At 47.4% G+C, this 16,792-nt stretch overlaps 1 protein-coding gene across 5 annotated transcripts in view; it reads right to left on the minus strand.

The window, feature by feature from the left end:
• TBC1D2 (TBC1 domain family member 2) overlaps positions 1–16,792 on the minus strand; it is a 45,032-nt gene that overhangs the window by 3,088 nt on the left and 25,152 nt on the right. For all 5 annotated transcript variants that reach the window (XM_038769786.1, XM_038769789.1, XM_038769785.1 and 2 more), the window contains exons 8-11: positions 12,122–12,232; positions 11,135–11,322; positions 8,869–9,345; positions 3,583–3,703 (exon numbers count right to left, since the gene is read on the minus strand). In XM_038769786.1, coding sequence (XP_038625714.1) covers positions 3,583–3,703; positions 8,869–9,345; positions 11,135–11,322; positions 12,122–12,232 — 897 coding nt within the window. The remainder of the gene's footprint in view (positions 1–3,582; positions 3,704–8,868; positions 9,346–11,134; positions 11,323–12,121; positions 12,233–16,792) is intronic.

The raw sequence follows: 16,792 nt of genomic DNA on the forward strand, positions 1-16,792 counted from the left end.
TAGCAGCAGCAACAGCAGCAGATTAAGCACAGATGGGTCAGTTTCTCCAGCCTTTCTGCTAGGGTAGAAAGGTCCCCCTTTGGAATCTATTCTGCAATTATGGAGGCAGACTGGCCTAGTGGAAAGAACACAGGTCTGGGAGGCAAGGAACCTGGGTTCTAGTCCCAGCCCTGCCACCAGCCTGCTTCAGGACTGTAGGCAAATAACTAAACCTCCCTGGGCCTCCATTTCCCCATCTGTAAAATGGGTAGAAAACAGGGCGTGAACCCAGTGTAGGAGAGGGCCTCGGTCCGAACTGCTACCCTTCCATCCATCTCGGCGTTCAGCACACAACAAGTGCTTAATAAACACCATAACTGCTAGTCGCTCGGGAACCAAAGCATAGCTCAGACGCCTGAGGATTAAGACCAGAGGCTAGATGTCACAGCTGGGGCAAGAATGAGTATACATCCGAAAAGGCCTGTGACCTCCTGTGACACCCAAAGTTATGACCTGGTCTGGGGAGACGGGACTCAATACGAGAGACTAACCGAAAGTTCTCCCAGGCAACTCGTAGATTAGGGGGAAGCCCTTTAGATGAAGTTACCCAGCTCCAACTTTACACATCTCAGGGTCAGTGGGCCACAAGCCAGAAGTTTTTAGAATCAAAGCTGAGTGAGGTTCAAAGACTGCCCTTTCTCTTCCTCCCTGCCTCACTCTCACCTGCCAATCCCAGCTGCTCCACACCCCACCCTTTCTCTACGCCCAGTCTCTTACCCCGGGGGCTGCCAAGCAGGAAGGGTTAGGGCGTGATCTGAAAAAGGTGGGTGAGGTGGGGCTGGGCTGCAGGTAGAGGCAGGCTGAAACTCTAATGGAAGCTGACCACTGATGCCCAGTTTTTCTTAGCAGAAACTAACTTCCTCATTAATTTGTCAGGTACTAGGGACAGGTGATAAGATCCAGGACTTCCACGAAACCATAACCCAAGTTCTTTCCAAAGTCTCACGTAACAATCAAATTCTTCTTCCAAAAGAAGTGGAGTCGCTTAACTTCTCTGAGTCTCAGTTTCCTCATCTGTAAAACGGGGATTCAATATCTGTTTTCCCTCCTATTTAGACCGTGAGCCCCATGGGGGATAGGGACTGTGTCGACCTGATTAGCTTTTATCTACCCTAGCGTTTGGAACGGTGCTTGACACAGAGTAAGCGCTAAACAAATTCAATAATAATAATAGAAATAATAATAATGTCCTTCGCCAATTGTATTCTTATAAGACAGAAGGAATCTCACATTTATAGAGCAAATATGAGGGTCAATAAAATGAAGTAATCTCTCCAAGCTTTTGGTAGCTTAGAATTTTACACCTTAAAGTTGACCAGTTCCTTCCCTTAGCAACTTTTTTATGGTACTCGTTAAGTGCTTACTATGTATCAGACGCTGTTCTAAGCACTGCGGTAGGTACGAGTTAATTAGGTCAGACACCGTCCCTGTCCCGCATGGGGCTCACAGTCTCAATAGGAGGGGGAACAGGTATCAAATCCCCATTTTACACTTGAGGAAACTGAGGCACCAAGAAGTTAAGTGACTCACCCAAAGTCACACAGCAAGCAATTGGCAAAATCGGGATTAGAACCCAGGTCCTTCTGACTCCCAGGCCCATGCTCTTTCCACTAGGCCATGCTGCTTAAGGCCTTATAGATCTCCTCTCCAGCCAACCATCGTCCTTTGCTTCTGCCTGTCCCCTGGGAGTTGCTTTGGCATAAACGGTTCATCGCCAGCATGAAGAGACCACTGAATTTTCAGGTTCTCATCCACATCTCTGCTGCTGAGCGTCACATCTTCTCCTCATGGAGCCCTCATCTTAACACTGCTCTGGGCCCTGCTATTTTATCTATTAGCAGCAGACAATTTGAAGGAATAGCATGACCTAGTGGAAAAAGAACGGGTGGGAGCCAGGAGATTGAGGTTCACCTCCCAGCTCTGCCACTGCTTTACTGAGTGATCTAGGATGAGTCACTTAACCTTTCTGGGCCTCCGTTTCCTCATCGGAAAAATGGGGATAAGAGAGATGGTGAACCCAAGTGGGACAGGGACGGAATCTGCTCATAATCTTGGAAGTAGCATGGAATAGTGGATAAAGCACGAGCCTGGGGGTCAGTAGGTCTTGGATTCCCATCCCGGCTCCACCACTTGCCAGCTGTGTGGCCTTGGGCAAGTCACTTCACTTCCCTGTGCCTCAGTTACCTCATCAGTAAAATGGGGATTAAGATGGTGAGCCCCATGCAGGACAGGGACTGTGTCCAATTAGATTGGCTTGTATCTATGCCAGTGCTTAGTAGAGTGCCTGGCACATGGTAAGCGCTTAACAAATACCATCATCATCATCCACCTAGCACTTAGCAGATAGGAAGCCCTTGGAAAATGTCCAAGGGGCCCCAGACTGCTGCAAGGTAAAGACCAAGCAGCCCAAAGCCTGGCCCTTCTCCTGAAAGGGGAACAGAAAACCCACCGCCGCCTGAAAGACAGCTCACAGCTGCCATTCTCCCTGGATGGCAGATCCCAGCCCCCTCTTTCCACCACAGCAGGGTGAGGACAAGCGGCCTTCTGAAATTTGAGAATGTTGGACTCTGAACAGCTGCCTGGATGCAAAGGACCGAAAAGCTGGTTCCTTTAGCTTCAGTTCTCTGCAGCTCCTAAATTGCTTATTTTCGTCTCTTGCCTTTTCACGGTGTCCTGTTGTGTTCTTGCTTCCCCTTTCTTCATGCATCTGTCGCCAACACCTCCCCACCTTATTTTTAGACTATGGGTCCTCTGAGAGCCAGGGACTGTGTCTTGAGTCTCACCCCAGTTCTTTTCCCCAGTGTTCAGTACACTTCTTTGCACAGAAAAGCAGTGTGGCCTATTGGAAAGAGCAAAGGCCTGGGAGTCAGAGCACCTGGGCTTTAATCCTAGCTCCATCAGTTGCCCTTGTGTGTGTTACCTTGGGCATGTCACTTCACTTCTCTGGACCTCAGTTTACTCATCTGTAAAAGGGGATGAAATACCTGTTCTCCCTCCTACTTAGGTTGTGGGAGCTCCATCAAGTGGGACAGGGAGTGGGTCCAACCCGATTAACTTGTATCTACCCCAGGGCTTAGAACAGTGCTTGACATACAGCACGTGCTTTAATGCATACCGTTACAGTATGCACTTAATAAACATTACTAACTATGACGAATCAGAGCACCAGAGAGTCTACAGTCTCTTCAATATCTACTAAAAAGCTCTGACAAACCTGATGGTCGGAACTGGATTTCCAGGGCAAAGGGCATTTGAGAAAGAGTGGACTCATGTGTCAAAAACCAACGTGATTCTTTTATGCAGCCTGATTAATAATAATAATCATAATAATAATAATAATAATGGTATTTGTTTAAGCGCTTACTACGTGCCAAGCACTGGGGTGGATACAAGCTGAATGGGTGGACACAGTCCCTGTACCACGTGGGCCTCACCGTCTCAATCCCCATTTTCCAGATGAAGTAAAGAAGCCCAGAGAAGTGAAGTGACTTGCTCAAGGTCACACAGCGGTCTGGATGAATAGGCAGAGATGTTCCTGCTCACCTGGGATGCTATCAGTGTCTTACTGTAGTAATCTGCTGGCATTATGGTCTCCACGATAGCCACCAGGCACCAAAAGGAACTTTCCTCTTCTTCGAGAACAAGGAGTGCAATCGCTGCCAACCTAGATCATACAGAAATAGAAGTCTTGTATTTCACGTTGAATAGAGGCAGCGTGGCCTAGTGGAAAGAGCAGGGGCCTGGGAGTCAGAGGACCCAGTCTTTAATCCTGGCTCTGCCTCACACCTGCCGGGTGACCTTGGGCAAGTCATTTCACTTCACTGGGCCGCAGCTCCCTCACCTGCAAAATGGGGGTTCAATCCCTGTTCACCCTCCTACTAAGACTGTGAGCTCCATGTGGGACCTAATGGCCTTGTATTTGCCGCAGAGTTTAGTACAGTGCTTGAGACGTAGTAATTAACAAATTCCACAATTTGTTGTTTTGTCATTATTGTTATTATTCATTCATTCATTCAATCGTATTTATTAAGCGCTGTGTGCAGAACACTGTACTAAGCGCTTGGGAAGTACAAGTTGGAAACATATAGAGACGGTCCCTACCCAACTGTGGGCTCACAGTCTAGAAGGGGGAGACAGAGAACAAAACAAAACGTATTAACAAAATAAATAGAATAAATATGTACAAATAAAATAGAGTAATAAATACATACAAACATATATACATATATACAGGTGTTGTGGGGAGGGGAAGGAGGTAAGACGGCGGGGATGGAGGAGGCTCAGTCTGGGAAGGCCTCCTGGAGGAGGCGAGCTCTCAGTAGGGCCTTGAAAGGAGGAAGAGAGCTAGCTTGGCGGATGTGCGGAGGGAGGGCATTCCAGTCCAGGGGGATGACGTGGGCCGGGGGTCGACGGCGGGACAGGCGAGAACGAGGCACGGTGAGGAGATTAGCGGCAGAGGAGCGGAGGGTGCGGACTGGGCTGTAGAAGGAGAGAAGGGAGGTGAGGTAGGAGGAGGCGAGGTGATGGAGAGCCTTGAAGCCGAGGGTGAGGAGTTTCTGCCTGGTGCGCAGATTGATTGGTAGCCACTGGAGATTTTTGAGGAGGGGAGTAACATGCCCAGAGCATTTCTGGACAAAGACAATCCAGGCAGCGGCGTGAAGTATGGATTGAAGAGGGGAGAGACAGAAGGATGGGAGATAGGAGAGGAGGCTGATACAGTAATCCAGATGGGATAGGATGAGAGCTTGAACGAGCAGGGTAGCAGTTTGGATGGAGAGGAAAGGGCGGATCTTGGCAATGTTGCGGAGCTGAGACCGGCAGGTTTTGGTGATGGCTTGGATGTGAGGGGTGAACGAGAGAGCAGAGTTGAGGATGACACCAAGGTTGCGGGCCTGTGAGACGGGAAGGATGGTAGTGCCATCAACAGTGATGGGAAAGTCAGGGAGAGGGCAGGGTTTGGGAGGGAAGACAAGGAGTTCAGTCTTGGACATGTTGAGTTTTAGGTGGCGGGCAGACATCCAGATGGAGATGTCCTGAAGGCAGGAGGAGATGCGAGCCTGGAGGGAGGGAGAGAGAGCAGGGGCAGAGATGTAGATCTAGGTGTCATCAGCGTAGAGATGATAGTTGAAGCCGTGGGAGTGAATGAGGTCACCAAGGGAGTGAGTGTAGATCAAGAACAGAAGGGGACCAAGAACTGAACCTTGAGGAACCCCTACAGTAAGGGGATGGGAGGGAGAGGAGAAGCCTGCAAAAGAGACTGAGAATGAACGACCAGAGAGATAAGAGGAGAACCTCGAGAGGACGGAGTCTGTGAAGCCAAGGTTGGATAGCGTGTGGAGGAGAAGGGGGTGGGGTCCACAGTATCAAAGGCAGCTGAGTGGTCGAGGAGGATTAGGATAGAGTATGAGCCGTTGGATTTGGAAAGCAGGAGGTCATTGGTGACCTTTGAGAGGGCAGTCTCCATGGAATGTAGGGGACGGAAGCCAGATTGGAGGGGGTTGAGGAGAGAGTTGGTGTTGAGGAATTCGAGGCAGCGCATGTAGACGACTCGTTCAAGGAGTTTGGAAAGGAACGGTAGGTGGGAGATAGGGCACTAACTAGAAGGTGAGGTGGGGTCAAGAGAGGGTTTTTTTAGGATGGGAGAGACATGGGCATGTTTGAAGGCAGAGGGGAAGGAACCAGTGGAGAGTGAGCGGTTGAAGACGGAAGTTAAGGAGGGGAGAAGGGACGGAGCGAGAGATTTCATGAGATGAGAGGGAATGGGGTCAGAAGTACAGGTGGCCGGAGTAGCACTTGAGAGGAGGGAGGAGATCTCCACTGAGGATACTGCTGGGAAGGATGGGAGAGTAGCGGAGAGCGTTGAGAGCCGGGGGGTTGCAGAAGGTGGGGGAGTGACTTTGGGGAGCTCAGACCTGATGGATTTAATTTTATTAATGAAGTAGGAGGCCAGATCGTTGGGAGTGAGGGAAGGAGGATGGGGAGGAACTGGGGGCCTGAGAAGCGAGTTGAATGTACGGAAGAGCTGACGGGGATGATGGGCATGGGTGTCAATAAGGGAGGAGAAATAGTTTTGTCTGGCAGAGGAGAGGGCTGAGTTAAGGCAGGAAAGGATAAACTTGAAGTGAACGAGGTTGGCATGGTGTTTAGACTTTCACCAGTAGCGTTCGGCAGTTCGAGCATAAGAGCGAAGGAGGTGGACAGTTGCAGTGATCCAGGGCTGTGGGTTAGTGGTCCGAGAGCGGCGAAGGGAAGATTATTCCACCTTGTCATGGCAACTAAGTTACAAGATTGAGTGGGCCAGGTCCGAAGAGTCAATTCAATCCGAGTCATCATTACAGACAAAATAATACAGCAGGTTGCAGCCGATACGCAGCAATCCTTTCAAGAGTGACAAAGTTCAATTCCGCCGGAAAGCCGAGCATTAGAGTTATGATGAAATTTTGACTTCGGAGGGGGAAGGCAAGGGGAAATGGGGAAAGAAGCTGCCCAAAGTTCTTCCTGTCTTAGAACAACTCTGCCCGTTTTCTGAACAAAACAGCCAAATTTTGAATGAGGATGTGCAAAGAGAAAGGTTGGAAAATCAAATGCTGGCTAGACCCTAAAGAGAGTTTCAGAAGGTGAATTTCAGAGTCATCACCATTACTGACCTCAAAAGCGCTAGCACCGCCTAGTCAATCAATCTATGGTAGTTATTGAGCACTTACTGTGTGCAGAGCACAGCACTAAGCGCTTGGGAGAGGACAATAGAACAGAGTTGGTAGACATGTTCCCTGCCCACGGTGAGCTTACAGTCTAGAGGTGGAGAGAATAGTCTCCAACTGAGAGGTCCAAGACAGTAGAATAAAGATCACTCATTCACAGGTTGCTGCCATGAAGCAAACATGAGGAAAAAGAGTAATAACTGTGGTATTTTTTAAGCACTTACTATGTGCCAAGCACTGTACCAAGCCCTGGGGTGATACAAGATCATCAGGTCCCACATGGGGTTCACAGTCTAGGTAGGAGGGAGAACAAATACTGAAATGAAGGACCGGCTCACCTTCCTGCAGCGGGTGAGTGGCCCGCTCGGCTGCGTTTTCCCGCACCCCAATAAGCCTTTTTCCAAAGGCTTGGAAGCAGCGTGGCTCAGTGGAAAGAGCCCGGGCTTGGGAGTCAGAGGTCGTGGGTTCTAATCCCGGCTCCGCCCCTTGTCAGCTGGGTGACTTTGGGCAAGTCACTTCTCTGGGCCTCAGTGACCTCATCTGGAAAATGGGGACTAAGACTGTGAGCCCCACGGGGGACAACCTCACCACCCTGTATCTACCTCAGCGCTTAGAACAGTGCTTGGCACATAGTAAGCGCTTCACAAACACCATCATTATTATTGTTATTATTCTGAATAATAACAATCACTGTGGTGTTTGTGAAGGGCCTACTATGGGCCAAGCACTGCACTAAGCACTGAGGTAGATACAAGTAGATACAATAATAATAATGATGGCTTTTATTAAGCACTTACTATGTGCCAAACACTGTTCTAATAATAATAATAATAATGATGGTATTTGTTAAGCGCTCAGTGACCTCCTCTGTCAAATAATAATAATAATGGCATTTATTAAGTGTTTACTAAGTGCCAAGCACTGTTCTAAGTGCTAGGGAGGTTACCAGGTGATCACCTGTATATACGTATATATGTTTGTACGTATTTATTACTCTATTTATTTATTTTATTTGTACATATTCTATTTATTTTATTTTGTTAATATGTTTTGTTTTGTTGTCTGTCTCCCCCTTCTAGACTGTGAGCCCGCTGTTGGGTAGGGACCATCTCTATATGTTGCCAACTTGTACTTCCCAAGCGCTTAGTACAGTGCTCTGCACACAGTAAACGCTCAATAAATACGACAATGAATGAATCCCCCTTTGGCAGATGAGGGAATTGGGACCCAGAGAAATGAAGTGACTTGCCCAAGGTCAAACAGCATACAAGTGGTGGAGCCAGGGTTAGAACCCAGATCCTCTGACTCCCGGGCCTGTGCTCTATCCACTAAGCTGTGCCGTTCCAGAGAATTAAAGGGAGAGATCAAACCAGCAAAGAGACTCCACAATCAATTGCAAGAATTTCCTGGGACTCAAAGAAATGAAGAAATGTGACCGAATTTGACAATTCACAAAGCTTGAGAATTATTTGGGGGCTTAGACACCCATCAGCCAAGAGCCCAAGTATTGATTAGAATCAGTCCTGGGCATACTGGGTTGAACCTCAGTGTCTCAGTGTCAGCTACACTACATGCAGTGAAGCAGTATGGGCCAGTAGGTGGAGTCCAGGCCCGGGAGCCAGAAGGACCTGGGTTCTAATTCCGCTTCTGCCACTTGCCTGCCGTGTGACCTTGGACAAGTCACTTCCTTTCCTCTGTGCTTCAGTTCCCTCATCTGTAAAATGGGGATAAGAGTGTGAGCCCCATATGGGCCATAGACTGTGTCCAACCTGATTAGTTTGTATGTACAGCAGGGCTTAGTGGACAGAGCATGGGCCTGGGAGTCAGAAGGACCTGGGTTCTAATCCCAGCTCCACCACATTTCCGCTGTGTGACCTTGGGCAAGTCCCTTCATGTCTCTATGGCTCAGTTCCCTCATCTGTAAAATAGGGATGAATGTGAGCCCCATGTGAGACAGGGATTGTGTCCAACCTGATAACCTGTATCTACCCCAGTGCTTACAACAGTGCTTGGCACATAGCAAGTGCTTAATGAGTACCATAATTATTATTATTTGTTTATTAACAAATACCGTTAAAAAAACTCCACGTTTGGGGAGCTTACCATGAACATCAATGGATCAGCTCACCTGTTCAACCCTTGACAGTAGCCAATAGTTGGGTTCTGCCAGGAGAAGGCCAGCAAAACCCTCCGGAGCTTAGCAATGAACTTGGAGGTGGGTGACACGAAGTGCTTGTTGTTGGTGAAGGTACGGTTTAAGTCCAGTTCGATCTGCTGGAAGGCGGGATTCTCCGTGGCCTCACACTTCCTCAGCAGTTCCTCGTAGCGGTTGGGCGTCTGGATGGCCCTCACCCGCAGGTTGACCATCCACCTCCAGATCTGCTGACGCCGCTTGACGGGGATGCCGCTCCGGATCAGATTCTTCAGGTCCGTGGACAGCATCGGCTCCCCGATGTTGTTCCACCTCTCCTGCAGCGGTTTCTCCACTGTCTCGTGGTTCAGGAGGTAATTGGATCTGATCTCCAAGGCTTGGATTTTCGCAAGCAGCTTCAAGTCCTCGACTTCATATTCAGGGACGGTCATGAATCCGTAGTTGTCGTACTCACTGTGAAATGGAGCAAAGAGGGCGGACCTAAAGTTTGTGGTGAACTGTGACGAGGGACCCGCTGATAGTTCCCTTGGCATCTGACATACCTCGAGGAGGGGCAATCTCTCAATTGACTGTGAGCTCGTTGTGGGCAGGGAATGCATCTACTGTTATACTGTACTCTCCCAAGCGCTTAGTACAGTGCTTTGCACACAGTAAGAGCACAACAAATACAACAATGAATGAACTGAACGCTTTTCCCACCACCGACTAAATGACCTTCCTTCCATCCACAAACCCATCCTCACGGCAGGGAAGTAGCTGTTCAGACCTTACGTTCTCCAGGCCGAAGCAGAGTGACCTTCTGGAAAAAGACATGGGCTTGGGAGTCGGAGGACCTGGGTTCTAATCCTGGCTCTGCCACATCTGCTGTTTTTTTACAGTGCCAGGAACTGTACTAAGCGCTGGGGTAGAAACAAGATAATCAGGTCCCAGGTGGGGTTCATGGTCTAAGTAGAAAGAGGAAGAGGGATTGAATCCCCATTTTGCAGATGAGGGAACTGAGGCCCAGAGAAGTGAAGTGACTTACCCAAGTTCACGCGGCAGATAAGTGGTGGGGCTGGGATTAGAACACTGGTCCTTCTGACTCCCAGGTCTGTGCTCTATCCACTAGGCCACGCTGCTTCTCAAGACCTTGGGCAAGACACTTCACTTCCCCGTGCCTCAGTTCCCTCATCCGCAAAATGGGGATTCAATCCCTGTTCTCCCTCCTACTTAGACTGTGGGACCTGATTATCTTGTCTCTAACCGGGCACTTGGCATATAGTAAGCGCTTAACAAATACCGTAATTTATTATTATTATTATTTGGCAACAGCAAATGCTAATAAGCACGGCAGAGCCTGCCCCAACTACTGGAAGAAGTTGTCAAATAGAGAAATGATAATGTCACTCCCCAAACAGCCATTTTCTACTGCCATCCTAACGCACATGCAGTCGGCTACCACATCAGGACATAGAAACAAGGGTGTGGATTATATTACTCAATTCCCCTGGACTCCACAATCTGTCCAATCACCCTACTTACAGACCCTCAGTCACACTAAAAGAAACCAGGGAGTGCGAATCAAAAAGAGGTTCTTGAATCCCAATATTTTCAATATTGGGCCAGAAATCACCAACCCCATTAATTAATTATGGTATTTGTTAAGGGCTTACTATGTGCCAAGCACTGTTCTAAGCACTGGGATAGATGCAAGGTAATCAGGTCCCACGTGGGATTCACAGTCTTAATTCTCATTTTACAGATGAGAAAAGTAATAATGATGGTTAAGTGTTTACTATGTGCCAAACACTTTTCTAAGTGCTGCAGTAGATACAAGGTAATCAGGTCGTCCCACATGGGTTTTACAATCTTAACCCCCATTTTACAGATAAGGTAACTGCGGCCCAGAGAAGTGAAGTGACTTGCCCAAAGTCAAATAGTTGATAAGTGGTGGAGCAGGGATTAGAACCCACGTCCTCTAACTCCCAAGCCCGTGCTCCTTCCACTAAGCCACGCTACTGAAACAGACTACTAGTGATGTTTAAAAAAAACAAACAAAAAGATTGCACCTTAAAGATAAAGGCATCTCCTTAAAATACCATTTATAGTGTTTCCAGAAACCCAAATGTCCAAATGTATTTGCACCTCAAATTAAAAGAGGACGGAGAGGGAGTGCAATTGCAACCTCCCGATCTCATAGGGATGCGATGAGAATGAAGAGCGATAATCAGGTGAAAGCCATTACAGATGCGACTTCCGTTACCTGATGGAATTCAGTTTGAGGGAGTCCACTGTTCCTTCTTTTATATCCAACTGCAGAGCCTCCTGGATCACGTTCTTCACTATTTCCCCGTATTCATGAGCCTCCTCAGGTAGAGAGTCCTGGATTTTGCGCAAGACCGCAAGGTATTTGCTTTCGAGCTGGCAATTTTGGGCTTGGAGATAGGCACACTGAGAGAGAGAGAGTGACAGAAGATGGTGCCGTTAGGGCAGGGATGTTCGGGCTTTCAGTTCTAGTAACAGTGGTCACACGTATTTGGCATTTTTTCTTCTAATACCACCATCCAGCCACCGATCGATCAATCAATCATCAATCAATCATAGTTATGGAGCACTTACTGTGTGCAGAGCAGCATATCATCAACCATCATCGATGGTATTTATTGAGTGCTATGTGCAGAGCACTATACTAAGCCCTTGGGAGAGTACAATAAAACAGAGTTGGTAAACACGTTCCCCGTCCACAGCGAATTTACAGTCTAGCGGGGGAATTGATGGTATTTACTGAGCCTGTACTGTGTGCAGAGCACTGTAATTAGCACCCTGACATTAAATTGGAAATTATACTGTAAATGGGAGCGGGAGGGTTGTCAATATAGCAAGATATTTTTGATCCTCTGAATCAATCTTTTTCCATTTTTTTTTAAATGGCATTTGTTAAGCGATTACTATGTGCCAGACCTAGGGTAGATACAAGCTAATCAAATTGGACCCAGTCCATGTCCCACATGGGGCTCACGGTCTTAATCCCCATTTTACAGCTGAGGCACAGAAAAGGTAAATGACTTGCCCAAGGTCACACAGCAGATAAGGGGGAGAACCGGGATTAGAAGCCAGGTCCTTTTGACTCCAAAGCCTGCGTTCTTTCCACCAGGCTGCACTGCTTCTCAAGAGTGAGAAAAGGTCAGCGGTGGGAAAGATGAGACTGAGGCTCAGTGATATGATAATGACGTGACTCGGTTCCTCAAACCTTCATCAGAAGGACTTTCTCCTTCTCGGCAACGTTTCTCCATATCTTCGTGACCTGATGGATCTCAGCATTCAGGAACTGGTTCTGTGTCTTGTAAGCTTCAATGTCATCCTAGCAGGAAAGGTATAAAGAGAAGGTACACAATTCTTACTGAAATCATCTCTCCCAGTTTTCCCAGGAATCTCTGGGAGCTAGCAGAACCCTGCAGACTCCATCAATGTGGACATAGTTCCTTGTCCCACATGGGGTTGTGAAGTGACTTGCACAAGGTCACCCAGCAGACAAATGGTAGAGCCAGAATTAGAAAGACTCTAGATGATCTTTCAGGCTGCACAAGAAGGGCATTCATTTAAAAGCAAGGAACAATGAGCCTAGATCTTCTGGAAAAGGGATTTGCCAAATCTCCATTCTAAGAGGGCACAGAAAGAAGGAGGCAAAGGTGGGGGAGGGAATGTACCACTCTGAGGGGAGGGTTGAAGGGGAGAGAAGACAAGCCTACTTAAAACCTGGAATAGAAGGGAAAAGGTTATTTGAACTAGTCTTTGCTGTGAAGAGGTTAGGGTTAGCAAGCAAGTTAGCAATGCGACATGAAAGGGTGACAGGGAAAAATCTAATGAGAAAGACACAAGCCTTTAAATTTCATGAGTGTTAGTGTGGGTTTGCAGGGATTTTTTTTGGTTTTGTTTTTGAACTCAAATTGTTTTCTAAGGAACACAGTTTTTGAGGAGCAGAGTGACCTAGTCAAAAGAGCATGGACCTAGGAGTCAGAGGACCTGGTTTCTAACCCCAGATCTGTCATTTGTCTATGTGACCTTGGACAAGTCACTTCTCTGGGCCTCAGTTACCTCATCTGTAATATGGGGACTTTTTAAAAAAATATTTGTTAAGCGCTTACTATGTGCTACACATTGCTCTAAGGGTTGAGGTAGACACAAGCTAATAGCACTGGACACAGTTCATGTCCCACATGGGGCTCACAGTCTTAATCCCCATTTTCCAGATGAGGAAACTGAGGTCCATAGAAGTGACTTGCCCAAGATCCCACAGCAGACAAGTGGTGGAGCCGGGATTAGAACTCAGGACCGTTTGACTCCCAGGCCCAGGCTCTATCCACTAGGCCATGTGACTTGGCCAAGACTAAGACTGTGTGATCCCTATATGGGATTGGAACAGGGGCTGTGTCCCACCCGATTATCTTCTATCTACCCCAGTGCTTAGTACAGCGCCTGGCATATAGTAAACGCTTAACAAATTCCATTAAAAAGAAAAAAAAAGGATGAATCAATATCCACCATCAGCTTCAATTCTGGCTCTAAACAAAAATAAGCAGCTGGATTCCTAGAGTGTTGATCTTTTAGATTTTGCTATCTAATTATTATTATTATTTTTATCAAGATATTTGTTAAGGGTTTACTCTGTGTCAAGCACTGTTCTAAGCACTGGAGTAGATTCAAGTTAATTAGGTCAAACACAATCCCTGTGCCATATGGGGCTCACAGTCTAAGTAGGAGGGAGAACAGGCATTAAATCCCCATTTTACAGATGAGAAAACTGAGTCCCAGAGCCATGAAATGACTTGCCCAAGGTCACACAGCAGGCAAGTGGCAGAGCCAGGATTAGACTCAGATCCTCTGACTCCCAGGCCCAGGGCTCTTTCTATTAGACCATTCTGCTCTTCTGTCTGATAAGAACTGAATGGGAGGCTGCCCTTCCCAGCCTGAAATCACCTGAAATTAGAACCATTCCATTTAAAGTGTGCTAAAACCACACTTCAACTTGAGATGAGAAGAAATCAGTGGATACTGCTGAGGAAAAATAAAGGTGCTCATGTTTACTTAAACATTCCATGAAGCTACTTTAGGACTGCTATTTTCAAATTTAAAAAGGCGGGGGGGGGGGGGGGGCGGAAATACTATAGACAGCCTGAGACTTTCCACTACCTCTTAGAATCAATGGGATTTATAGAGTGCTTACTTTGGGCAGAGCACTGTACTAAGTGCTTGGGAGAGTACAGTTCAACAGAGTTGGCAGACAAGTACATTCCCTTCCCACAATGAGCAGCAGGAAGAAGAGCGGCATGGTCTAGTGGATAGACCACGGGCCCGAGAGTCAGAAGGACCTGGGTTCTAATCCCGGCTCTACCACTTGTCTGCTGTGTGACCTTGGGCAGGTCACTTCACTTCTCTGAGCCTCAGTGACCTCATCTGTAAAATGGGGATTAAGACCATGAGCCCCCATGTGGCAGTCTACCCCAGTGCTTAGTACAGTGCAAGCGCTTAACAAATACCATTAAAAACCAACAACAACAACAAAAAAAACCAAAACGAGTTTATGGTCTAAAGGTTTTAGACTGTAAGTTCTTTATGGGCAGGGAATGTGTCTGTTATATTGTTATAATGTACTCTCCCTAGTGCTTAGTCTATGAGAAGCAGTGTGGCTCAGTGTAAAGAGCATGGGCTTGGGAGTCAGAGGTCATGGGCTCTAATCCTGGCTCCGCCACTTATCAGTTGTGTGACTCTGGGCAAGTCACTTCTTTGTGCCTCAGTTACCTCATCTGGAAAATGGGGTTTAAGACTGTGAGCCCCATGTGGGACAACCTGATTACCTTGTATCTCTCCCAACACTTAGAACAGTGCTTGGCACATAGTAAGCGCTTAACAAATATCAAAATTCTTATTATTACCTCACCGCCGACCTCTCACCCACATCCTGCCTCTGGCCTGCAGCGCTCTCCCTCTTCATATCCAACAGACGTTCACTCTCCCCACCTTCAAAGTCTCACTGAAGGCACGTCTCCTCCAAGAGGCCTTCCCTGACTAAGCCCTCCTTTTCTCTTTTCCCACTCCCTTCTGTGTCACCCTGACTTGCTCCCTTTATTCATCCCCGCTCCCAGCCCCACAGAACTTATCTGTAATTTATTTATTATATTAGTGTCTGTCTCCCCCTCTAGGTAGTTAGTTCGTTGTGGGCAGGGAATGTGTCTGTTATACTGTACTCTGCCAAGCCCTTAGTACAGTGCTCTGCACACATTACCAGCTCAATAAATATGATTGGCTGCTCTGCACACAATAAGTGCTCAATAAATACAATTGATTGACTAATAGAGGGGGAAAATCAATCCCCACAACTCCACTTTACTGAGCTCCGCCCAGCCTTCTAATTCCCTCTGGCAGTGTTTTTAGAATTACTGCAATCATGTGACAGGGGTGGAATGATAATGAATGAGCATTCATTTGGTTTGGGCCACTAAAGACTCAATCGCTGCCTTCCCCACCCTTTCCATTTGGCTGCCCAGAAGAGAATACAGCCTAAAGAGATGGCTTACACTTGGACAATAATAATAATAATTGTGGCATTAGTTAAGCGCTTAGTATGTGCCAGACGCTGTACTAAGCACTAGGGTAGCTACAAGCAAATCGGGTTGGACACAGTCCCTGTCCCACATGGGGCTCACAGTCTTAATCCCCATTTTTCCAAATGAGGCCCAGAGAAGTAAAGTGACTTGCCCAAGGTCACCCAGCAGACAAGTGGTGGAGCAGGGATTAGTGTTTCTGACGCCCAGGCCTGTACACTATCCACTAGGCCACACTGCTTCTCCAAGTTCGTTCATTCATTCATTCAAACGTATTTATTGAATGCTTACTGTGTGCAGAGCACTGTACTAAGCGCTTGGGAAGTACAAGTTCATTTGGAGCCATCCCAAACTAACTCCACTAGCTCTGAAGGTAGTTGAATACTGGGTTGAGAAGTTTCCACCTAATCCCCTGAACTAATCTCATTCATTCATTCATTCATTCAATCGTATTTATTGAGCGCTTACTGTGTGCAGAGCACTGTACTAAGCGCTTGGGAAGTACAAGTTCATTTGGAGCCATCTCAAACTAACTCCACTAGCTCTGAAGGCAGCTGAATACTGGGTTGAGAAGTTTCCACCTAATCCCCTGATCTCATTCATTCATTCAATCGTATTTATTGAGTGCTTACTGTGTGCAGAGCACTGTACTAAGCGCTTGGGAAGTACAAATTGGCAACATATAGAGATGGTCCCTACCTAACAGTGGGCTCACAGTCTAGAAGGGGGAGACAGAGAACAAAACAAAACATATTAACAAAATAAAATAAATAGAATAAATATGTACAAATAAAATAGAGTAATAAATATGTACAAACATATATACATATATACAGGTGCTGTGGGGAGGGGAAGGAGGTAAGGTGGGGGGGATGGGGAGGAGGGAGAGAGGAAGCTCAGTCTGGGAAGGCCTCCTGGAGGAGGTGAGCTCTCAGTAGGGCCTTGAAGGGAGGAAGAGAGCTAGCTTGGCGGATGTGCGCGGAAGGAGGGTATTCCAGGCCAGGGGGATGACGTGGGCTGGGGGTCGACGGCGGGACAGGTGAGAACGAGGCATGGTGAGGAGATTAGCGGCAGAGGAGCGGAGGGTGTGGGCTGGGCTGTAGAAGGAGAGAAGGGAGGGAGGTAGGAGGGGGCGAGGTGATAGAGAGCCTTGAAGCCGAGGGTGAGAGTTTCTGCCTGATGCGTAGGTTGATTGGTAGCCACTGGAGATTTTTGAGGAGGGGAGTAACATGCCCAGAGCGTTTCTTGACAAAGACAATCCGGGAAGCGGCATGTAAGTATGGATTGAAGTGGGGAGAGACAGGACGATGGGAGATCGG

This window comes from Tachyglossus aculeatus, chromosome X4 (genome assembly GCF_015852505.1).
Source record: "Tachyglossus aculeatus isolate mTacAcu1 chromosome X4, mTacAcu1.pri, whole genome shotgun sequence".
NCBI lineage: Eukaryota > Metazoa > Chordata > Mammalia > Monotremata > Tachyglossidae > Tachyglossus > Tachyglossus aculeatus.